We start from the raw sequence: 11,362 nt of genomic DNA, 5'->3' as shown, positions 1-11,362 counted from the left end.
AGGAATATTAACACCCAGTGAACGAGGAGTCTCAAGTTATTCCCCAATGCCAAGTGGTGAATTTCCCATATAACTTACATTTACTCCCAAAGCTAAGGTAAAGTCATCTCTTGGGCCCTACAGATGGAATTTACTTCGCTAAAAGATTTTCTGGTTCCCAAGCAATACTACCAATTTGTTCATTTGTTTTAGCTAGTCTGGCACAAAGTGAAGGCTCGTATACATTTGTTGAGTGAATAAAAGATAGGACTGAAAGAAAGACGCAGCAAAACAGTGACAGACACTGACCTCACACACACTGCTCTACTACAGAAACGGTCTCTTAAAGTGCTTAGATCTTCCTCCTCAAATAACACTCTCTCTACATTACGTAGTTTTAAAAACTATTCAGTAAGTATGAGAGCACAAAACACAGACAAATATAGTGACTATAAATGCTAAAAGACTACTTCTCAAATATTCAGGCTCATTTTCTATAGTGCTTTAGCACTTTAAGGCAGAAAGCTGCTAGCACATGCTTCTTTCCTGTGACAGAATTCTGAGTGATTAGATTAAAAGCTAGTTTGACCCTTTTGTAGAAATACTTGATTCTAGGATAGGACAGGTAAAGTACAAGGTGAGGCCTAAAGCATCTTGTTAGCCATAAAGCCCTCAAGGAATAAAGAGGAACTGCCAAAATGACATGAGAGAGTCCCTGAAGAACTTCTCACTGGCCAAACTTGGACCACTTAGAGTATCAAAACAAGTCATGACGGTAAAGAATTATAATTCATCAAATTCTGTAAGAATCCCTGAATGTGCGTGAAAATAATATAAATAAACGAAAATAAAAAATGATTTTGAAATTTGGGAGAAGAGGGAACACGTTCTGGCAGGAGAAAGCCAACAAACAAATGTGCCGAGTAGTGACGGAATTGGGAAAATCACCATTTGGCAACAATCACAATAGTAACAGATTCAGGCCAGACATTTAGGGATGCTAAAACCATCGGGTACAAGGTGAGGACTAACAGGCTCTTTGCAGAGTATCAATGTACCTTCCCCAAGATACACATCGATTACAAAGGAAAACAATAGTAACTTTCCAGTGGAGAAACCAGGCAGACACCACCTGAACCGAGTGACCAAAGTCAACTGCACCACCAAGGTGACATCGTGTGTCTTCTGATACGATACTGGAGAAGGACACACCATCACTTTGACATTCTTGTCAAAGGCACCTATCCTAAATCTACTCCTAACGGAAACATCAACCAAATCTAAACTGAGAAATAGTCTATAAAATAACCTGACCTGCATTTCTGAAAAATGTCAATGTCATGTTAGAAGAAGAAAGATGAAGAAATGTCCAGAGTAAAGGAGAAGGAAGAGATGGACCATGAAATGCAACGCATGATCCAGGATGTCCTATTGCTGTGAATGGCATTATTAGAACTGGTGAGATCTAAAAAGATCTGTATATTATACAACAGAACAGCATAATTATAGGTGTTTATGTAAAATAATGTTATTTCAGTAAATATACACCGACATATACTTAGGCAGAAAGCACATTCTATCTTCAACTTACTGTAAGTAACAATGTAATAAATGCTAACAATATACAAGAGTTCTTTGTACCGATCTTGCAAATTTTTTAAGACTGAAGTTACATCAAAATAAAGAAGGAAAAAAGAGTGCCTCTAGATATCCATGCGTAATTATTTTTTCAGAAGTTAGTCTGTACAAATATTCATACCTGTTCATAATAAATTTAGCTTGACGTTTCTGTTTGATCTCTTCAACTCTTTTCATTGCATCAACTATAACAAAAAATTCATCAAGGTTAGTAAATAAATGTACTTTAAACTGGTATGATTATAATCAACAAGTGCTTTAACAAACACTTCTTTACATTTCTGATTTAGAAATGAATTTAAATGACCAAAAACCCCTCCAAGATCAATCCCTATTGAAAAAGCAAAGGAAGATATTACTCTTGGCTGACATCACAGTCAACTTTCATAAATATAATTTTTCTAACATTTATTTTGCAAAAGCCTTTATTGCTGTCATATGAGGGGACTTCAAAAAGTCTGTGAAAAAAAGAAATTAAAGTGCAAGTTTACTTTGATGCAAAAAAATCTTGAAATCCATGCAGATTTTTCATGATACGCATTTTCCATTCACTTTTGGCAAACACTTCCTATCTCCCTTCTACTTTTAACCAGTCCAATGCTTTCCAATTTTTTTTCTACAAAGTATTATTATATTATTGGCAACTAATTTTGTTCTCAGCTTGTAATCTCCATGTACTTTTCTGAACATGAAATTTTCTTCAAGTACCTGGAATATGTTCAGCACATGATGAATATTGGTAGAATGAACCAATCAATCTACCGTCACTTTCTCAACCACTAAAATCCAACTGTTTCAGAAAAGGTATAAATGAGACTCAGTTATAAGGGAGCTGAGTCCAACTATATGCCCTAGACTGTATCAGAACTAGCCGATATAAAACAAACCACACACGTAATGTTTAATTTTCTACCTAGTTATAAAGGAATAGGTAGGGACCGGCAGATGGCATAGTAGTTACATCACTGTACTCCCACATGGCTGAACACTGAGGATCGGACCATGGTTTGAGTCCCAGACCCAGTGGCTTGAAAATCACACCAGGTGGACCAGCAGTTAGCGTAATGGCTATGTTGCTGGACTTCCACGTAGTCAAATGCAGTCCGAGTCCCGGACCTGGTGGCTTAAACTCACACCGGGCGCGTGTGCGTGCGTGCCCAAGATCCCGAGAGAAGAATGGAGGAGAAGGGATTGTGACGTGGCCATCCCCCTTGGGGGGTGATTTCTCGGTTTCTATCTCTCTGTCTGTCGGGCGGTCGCCCGCGTCCTATAGCAGAAACCCCCCCAAAAAAAAAAAAAAAAATCACACCAGGTGTGTGTGCATGCATGCCCAAGATCCCGGGAGGAAAATGGAGGAGAACAGATGGAGGTGTGGCCATCCTCCCAGGAGGTGATTTCTCACTGTCCCTCTCATTGTATCTGGCTGTTTCTCTCTCTCCAGTGAGCACACACACTCTAAGTCTAAAAAAAAAGGGAAAAAAAGGAACAGGTAGAAAATGTTTTATTTAACCCAACATATCCAAAACACTGTCATTTCTATATGTTATCAATATAAAATTAGTATCGCATTCCTTTTTTTCATGCTAAGTCTTTAAAATCCAGCATGTATTTTACATTGACAATACATCTCAATTCCTAGTAGCCTCATTTTAAGTGCTCAGGAGCTCCTGGGGCAACTGGCAGCCACACTGCAAACCACGACTTCCTACTCAGCTCCTGAAAGTATACTCTGACTCAAGCATAACAGGGTCTTCAGTCTTAAAGTATCTCCCATGATATACTTATTAGTTACAGAAAATAAAACAGTACTTTCCAGTGGAGAAACGTGACAGGCACAGATTTAACCAAATGATGAAAGTTAACATCACCAGTAGTGGGGCTAACAGACAGCGCATGCCTCCTGACAGGACAGACTGCAAGAACTCAGTGTCACATCACAGTGTGGTGTTCTTGCCAAACACACTTTACATGAACCTAACCTTGAGGATGAATCAGACAAAACGCAGTTAAGAGATTTTATGCCAAACATTGGCCCATATTCTTTATGAAACTCTCAGTGTCCTGAAATATAAAGACACACTCAAGGGATGTTGAGAGAAAGAGAGACTAAAGAGAGAGACCATACTAGTCTTAAAACTTTTGCAATAAAGGATTTTATTGAAACAGATGAATCTGAGCATGCCTGAGACTAGGTCATAATATTGTGCCATTAATTTCCTAACTCGAGTAGCTGCAGTTACATGAGAGAATCTTCTGATTTTTAAAAATGTATATTAAACTATCTAGAGAATAAAAGAATATTATGGGGACCAGGAGTTAGCATAATGGTTATGTCGCTGGACTCCCATGTAGTAAACCATGGTTGGAGTCCTGGACCCGACGGCTTAAACTCACGTCGGGCATGTGTGCGTGCGTGCCTAAGATCCTGAGGGGAGAATGGAGAAGGGATTGCGGCGTGACCATCCCCACTGGGGGGTGATTTCTTGCTTTCTGTCTCTCTGTCTCTCTCTGTCTTTCTGGCGAGCGCACGTGCCCCATAGCAAAAACCTCTCAAAAAAAAACAAAACAAAAAAAGAATATTGTGCATACTTAAGTAGTTCAGAAGAAAAACTGAAGAAAAAAGGAAGGGAGAGAGAAGAGAGAGAAGAAAAGTTACTTTAATACAATCTTAGCATCTAGGGAACTAGATGAAGGATATCAAGAATTCTTGTTCTTAGAGTTTTTTGTTTGTTTGTTTTGTTTTGTTTTTTACTTAGGGCATGTGCGCTCACCAGGGGGAAAAAGAGAGAGAAACACAGTGAGAGGGAAAGTGAGAAATCAGCCCCCAAGCAGGATAGCCACTCCACAATCCCTTCTCCTCCATTCTCCTCCTGGAATCATGGGCACATATGCACATGCACCTGGCATGAGTTTCAAGCCACCAGGTCTGGGACTTGAACCAATCAGCCGTGTGGGAGTCCAGCAACGTAACAGCTACACCATCTGCTGGTCCCATCAAATCATTCTAATCCTGCAAATTTTCTGTTATAGTCTGAAATTATGTCAAAATAAAAACTAAAAACTGTAATCTGGAGACCAGTGGAGAGCTAGGAGCTTGTTAGAAATAGAGAATATTAGGCTCCACTCAGATCTGATATTAAAGTTCATATAAATAATTCTAAAAAAAAAGTCAACTATAGGCTCAGCTGCGGGAGCACACACTGGACACAGCTGCTCACCACGGAGGCCCAGGCAGCACTCCCAGCATGACAGCACGTGCCTGTAGTCCCAACTATTCAAGAGGTTGACGCAGGAGGATCATGACATAGGGAATCCCTATCTGAAACACATTATTGTGTGTACAGACTCGCACACACACGAAACTGTCAACTATAAATCTGCACATGCCATAGCTATGCATAACTGACAATATTCTGGATGTGCAAGATTAATTTTTCTTTGCCTTTCAGCCAAAACATTAAGGCCAAGTTTTAGGACTCAGAAACATTTCCACACCTTAAAAGTTATCCAGAAAGGAAATAAACACAAGTGACAGTTAAATCCTTTCAAAAAAAAACCCTACTGTTTTCTAAATATTCCCAAACACTGAATAATTTTAATTATTATTTTTTATTTTATTTATTTCATTTTTTTAAAATTTATTTTATAAGCAAGGAAGAAGGAGGAAGAAAAAGAGAGAGAGGCAAATGCTCAAAAGAGTCTTCTGTGATCCTTCCCCCAGCCCCAGCCAGGATCACAGGCATGGGTATGCACCCAGTGTGCACAAGGAGCTGCTGGGATACAAACCAGGGGACCCTCCCATATGCACTCATCGCAGTGTGTGTGTGTGTGTGTTTTAAGAACTATTTATTTAATTTTATTTATTCATTCACTTACCAGAGAGAAACATACAGAGAGAAAGAGAAGAGAGAGAAGGAAAATAAGCTACCAGGTCCAGGATTCAAACCATGGTCAGTCATGTTGGAGTGTCCAGCACCCTAAGCACCACACCACCTGCTGGTCCCCACAGAGTGTTGCTGACGCCAGCCAGAAGACCAAAATGTTCAAATGTGTATACCAGGCACACACTTGCCAATGATCACAATGCCAAGACTCTGTTAGGGCGCTTTCTTTATCTGTCTCTCTCAATCATGAAATAATTAAATCTTTAAAAAACATTTTTTAAAAACTGATCTATAGCACAGAGACACAAGAAATAAAATATAAACAGTTCTTCCTAATATTCCTGCTTCTGTTCTTCTGAAAACAGCATGAAATGGAGCCAGCAGGTGGCACAGTGGTTAAGGCGCTCAACATCCACATGGTCGACCACAGTTTAAGTCCCAGACTTGGAGACTTAAAACTCTCACTGGGTATGTGTGCAAGCACGCCCAAAATCCAAGAGGAAAATGAAGGAGAAGGGACTGTGGCATGGCCATCCCCCCAGTGCTTTCTTGCTTTCTGTCTGTCTCTGTCTCTCTCTCTCGCCTCCACCCCCACAGCGAGCTCATGAGCCCTATAGCAAAATTCTCTCAAAAAAAGCATGAAATAATTTTAAGTTTCAGAAGACTTTCACTACCTAGCAACTCTTCAAAAAGTCTATTTTTAGGATCTCTGCAGCAAAGGTTAACAGAATCAGGACAGGAAAAAAAAAATCAATAAGCATTGCTTCTTACAGAATTCACAGATGTATAAATGAGTGGGGCAGGGGAACGAGACTCTGATATCAGATGAACCAATTACTGTCTAACAGAAACAATAAAATAGGAGTAGTCAGTAAAATACACACAGACGGAAGAAACTGTGTGTGAACTGTTCATCTCTGTACAGAACTGAAATAAATCAAGAACCGCAGAGACTACCACCATTCAAGTATACAAGTCCTATAGAACACAGCAGCATTATTTGAGAAACACAGACCAATGCAAGGAAGATGAAAGCAGTGTGAAGGGTCAAGATAGCTGAACACCCGCCAAATAAATGTAGTACAAAATCTGTAAAAATGATTTGGAAGTGTAAGTAGTAACAAAAACGAACAAACAAACAAAAGATCAAAACAAAATATAACTGAATGGGGTCTGGAAATGCTTAGAGGGGCCAGCAGGGAACATAGTAGTTAAACCACTGGTAGTTTGTCCAATATCCCGAGAGGAGAATGGGGCAGAAAGGATTGCAGTGTGGCCAATCCTTTCAGTAGGGGAAGAGGTGATTTTTCTCTCTCTTTTTCTGGCAAGTGCATGTGCCCTATGGCAAAAACCTTAAAAAAAAAAGGAAAAAGAAAACAGAAATGCTTAGGATCATCTAATAATGCCCGACAAGAGTGACTTTGGTAATCAGTTTCAAAACCCTATAAAGTCAGTCATCTCATTAGAACTTCCTGAGTTTGGGTAAGTGTTATTTCCTTACTAAATAAACCCAATAAAACAACTGCTTTTCAGAAACTAATTTTTCTCTAATTATAAAACAGGAGAGAAAAAACTCACTTTAACAGAAATGAAAAAAAAAGAAGAGGGGGATCAGGGTGTGGCTGGATATTTAGGACTATGTAGAAAAGACAATTCCAAATCTGGTCTCTGATTCCTCCACATGGTCCAGAAAAACATCTTTAAAAAGTATCAAAGGCTACTACAAAACTCACAACTTTTTGACTCATTCCCTGAAATCTTATGACAGACTGAGAAAAGGTTGTGGAAAGAGATGCCCTCCCTATGATCCATTAGGAGAGAGACAGTTTATGGAATTAACCTTAGGGACGTCCAGTTACACCAACCACATCACTCCCACAAGTACTATTAACAGAACTGACTGAAGGCTGCATAAAGGCACCCATGGGAGGAAGAGAAGGCACAGGAAGGGCCTTAAATACATGCAAACATAATGGAATCTATAAGCTGGATTCTAAGTTTTCCTACTTATGAGACTTTTTCCATTAAGCCTTGGCCTACTTCAGAGGGAAAGAAAAGGGACTAAATATTATTGCTTTTCATTTCGGTAGCCTATCATTTCATTTCTACTTAAGTCAAGCACTTGGAAATTCCTAAGAAAATTTGCAATGATCATGTTAAGTGCTGCACTTTTTAAAGAAACTCTAAATTTTGTAATGTATACAGAATACAAGTTAAACCCCTAAATAACCTAAACTTGCATGTTAGGTTTAGGGTAGCATTTTTTAAGTTCACTTCTTTCAAAAGAGAGAAAACAAGAGAGAGAGAGACAAGCACCCCAACAAGGTCTGATTCCACACCTCCACCATCACTTCTCCAGCTTTCTCAGCAAGCCAGAATCACGGGCACGCGTGCCCAGTTTATACTGGTTGATAGGGGACCCGAACCCACCATCTTCCACATGTAACTAGAATCAGTTGAGCAGAACCACCAAACTGGCCGTGTGTGAGCACGTGCACGTCTGTATGTATATACATTGTCAAAAAAGTCGTGACGTGTTTTCCTATACAAAAATGCATCATGACTTTTCAGACTACCCAATATATTTTTTAAGGTTTTTGCCATAGGATACATGTGCTCATAAGGGAGGGAAGAAGAGGAAAGAAGGGAGGGAGGAGGGGAGAAGAGGAAAGGGGGAGAGGGAATGGGGAGGAAAGAGAGAGAGGGAGAAAGAGCGAGAAAAGTGAGAAATCATTCCATAAGGGGGGGAGGCCACACTACAATCTTTCGCCGTTCTTCTCTCAGGACTTTTGGGCACACATGCACACATGCCCAGTGTGATTTTCAAGCAGCCAGGTCCAGGGCTCCAACTGCAGTCAACCATGTGGGCATCCAGTGCTTTAACCACCATGCCGCCTATCACTCCAGGCCTTATGGGTATTTTAACTGTGCCACATTTATCCTAAAAGTATTTTTCATCTCTTTTCATTTTTTTCTAGATGTTTGCATGTCTTTACATATGTGTGGACAATTACATTATTTTTATAATAGATACATTAACCAATTCTGAAAAGGATTTGAGATGGCTTATAATAAAGACACAAATATAACCAAACCATAAAAATGAAAATAAAAGCTAAGCAATAAAAGCAAGAAATTTAAGATTTAAACAACAAACTGACATCTAAAGTTATAGTAATATCCAAACCAGTCTTTCTGGCAAATTCCTGGTATTCCCTTGTGACTTACTAGTTTTATTCCACAGCTCTCGCTGGTATTTGACAGGTTCATTTCTACGTTTTTCAAATTCAAATGAATTATCCTGTAAGAGGGAACAGAAGGGGGGGGGAATATGGTTTTAAGAGAGCAAGAAAGCAGTCTTTTTTTATTTTTTATTCATTTATTCATCTATTTACTTACTTTTAGTTTGACTAGCAAAAGATGGTGAGGGGGCTCTGGGGAGTGGAATGCAAGCCACCAGATCCAGTACTCTAACTATGGTTGGCCATATGGGAGTCCAGGGCCTTAACCACCATGCCACCTGCCAGCCCCAAGAGGAAGGTACCATTCTGAAAACATCCTCCTTTCACAAGAGTTCAAACTGCATATACATATTAAGATTTGCCCCAGAGTGATCCAAGAGAATACAGTTTTCAAACTTTCTCTACTTTACATATCTAAATGTACAAGAGAGCCCTACTAGAAATCTCTGCATATAGAGGTGAGTCCCAAAGGGAGATAAGAGCAGAGTTTCACCCCATCTCTCAGAAGGGCATATAACCACCATGCGGGTTACAAACTAGCTGAAAAAGCTTTCCCAATTTCCCATCCCCATGATTTTGTGTTGGGTTGAACGAAATGAAATTACCATTTTTCATAGATCAAAAAAGAATCAAACATCAAAAAATTTCATATGGTTCAACCTAAGTATTTATCAGTTATAGCAAAAAAGATAAATTATGGATCTTCAAATAAATGAGGTGCTATTCTGTAAGATAAAATTCTTCACCTTGAAACTCTTCACCTTGAAACTCTTCACATACCTCTAAAGGTTTATTCTACTTCCAGCGGTTGGTATTTTGACAGCTAATAATCCGATTAATCTTCAAACATGCAAATAATTTTGGAAAAGCTACAGGTATTCCTTGGTTTTCAAGTCTATCTGACATAGGCATATTAAAGTACTAACTTGTATTTAGCTACTTCATTTACATGCATACACCTCTTTTAAGATCCTAACAATGTCATCAGTAACAAGGCAAGCGATAACCAGCAAATGACTGTGACTGGCATGCTTTCTTCACTCACGCAGTTACCACTTGTGTATGAGGCGCTGTGCTCCTAATTCATACCAAAAACCATTTTTGTGACATTGTGATTGTCAAATAATACCCTTCATGTAAGTTATAAAGGTGTGGAGCTAAGGAAGCAAGGAAAGGGCTTCAGGGCACACACATGTAGCTCCTGCCCTTACACGGTGAGCGTGGAGAAGAGCGGGGAGGCGGGGGACAGTTTACAGACCTCTCCCTCCAGGGCAGCCTGTGCCGCAGCTTCCACCTCTTCCCCTCACCCAGATCGCACACAGACACGCCTCAGCAGGTCCTCGCATCGATTCGTTACTGGCAATCTAGTGAGGGCTACCCCATGAAATTCCCACATGCTTCCCACTGCACTTCCTCACACCGGCACTACTCACTGCTCTGACACAAAGTCCTGAGAAGGAAATCTGGAAACTGAGAGCCGGGTCTGTTACACTCATCTGAGTCCTCACTGGTGCTCAGGAATCTCTTCACCTCTTAAATTCCTTTCGAAATCCCAAGAAGCAATTTCTAACTTTGTCCCAAACCATTTAAATGATTTTCCTCTTTGTTGACTAGGATTAAAAGTAGTTTTCGAGAAAAGAACAATTACTTCTACAAAACTGGACTGGGCAGCTTCTCCGAGAAAACACCAAATGGCAGATGACACCAGTGCAGTGCCAGGGCCTAGAGGCCCCAAGGGCCCCAGGATAGGAAGCTGTGGCGGTTCCATGGAGGGTTCCACAGCGGCCTATGTGTTCGGGATTGGGGACATGGTCACGGCCGGACCGCAGTCACAGAGCTCATGGAGGCAAGGCAGGGACAGGAGTAGATTCTGGTCACAAAGCTGGGGCCGCCTGGTCAAAGACGTGAGGATCAAATCACTGAGATCTCTCTGGTCTCCCTGCCCATCAAGGAGCCTGAGATTATCGACTTTTCCCTGGGAGCCTTTCTCAAGGACGAGCTTCTGAAGATCATGCCTGAGCAGAAGCAGACTCGGGCTGGCCAGCAGACCAAGTTCAAGGCATCCGTCGCCACCGGGGACTACAATGGCCACGTTGGTTTGGGTTTTTAGTGCTCCAAGGAGGTGGCCGATGCCATCCAAGGGGCCACCATCTTGGCCAAACTCTCCATTGTCCCAGTACAGAGAGGCTACTGGGGAAGTAAGATCAGCAGACCCCACACTGTCCCTTGCAAGGTGACTGGCTGCTGTGGCTCTGTGCTAGTGCGCCTCACTCCTGCCCCCAGAGGCACTGGCATCGTCTCCACGCTGTGCCCATGAAGTACTGATGACGGTGGGTGGCACTGATGACTGCCACACCTCAGCCCGGGGCTGCACTGCCACCCTGGGCAACTTCGCCAAGGCCACCAATGCCATCTCCAAGACCTACAGCTATCTGACCCTGTCCTCTGGAAAGAGACCGTGTTCACCAAGTCTCCCTACCAGGAATTCACTGACCATCTCACCAAGACCCACACCAGATTCTGTGCAGAGACCCCAGGCTCCAGTTGTGGCCACAACATAGGGTTCTCATACAGTGATAATAAAGTTAATTAAACTGGGGGGGGGGTTGAAATTGGGTT

General features: G+C 41.2%; 1 protein-coding gene across 3 annotated transcripts in view; it reads right to left on the bottom strand.

Annotated features, from left to right (window-relative positions):
- The window catches only part of RSL24D1 (ribosomal L24 domain containing 1), a 19,994-nt gene that overhangs the window by 5,379 nt on the left and 3,253 nt on the right, over positions 1–11,362 (bottom strand). For all 3 annotated transcript variants that reach the window (XM_014582017.2, XM_006163293.3, XM_014582018.2), the window contains 2 exons: positions 8,730–8,802; positions 1,739–1,802 (listed from right to left, as the gene is read on the bottom strand). In XM_014582017.2, the coding sequence (XP_014437503.1) occupies positions 1,739–1,802; positions 8,730–8,802 (137 nt within the window). The remainder of the gene's footprint in view (positions 1–1,738; positions 1,803–8,729; positions 8,803–11,362) is intronic.

This window comes from Tupaia chinensis, unplaced genomic scaffold (assembly GCF_000334495.1).
Source record: "Tupaia chinensis unplaced genomic scaffold, TupChi_1.0 Scaffold141943_1, whole genome shotgun sequence".
Lineage (NCBI taxonomy): Eukaryota > Metazoa > Chordata > Mammalia > Scandentia > Tupaiidae > Tupaia > Tupaia belangeri.
The sequence above is the reverse complement of the archived record's forward strand: the minus strand, read 5'-3'. Positions and strand labels throughout refer to the sequence as shown.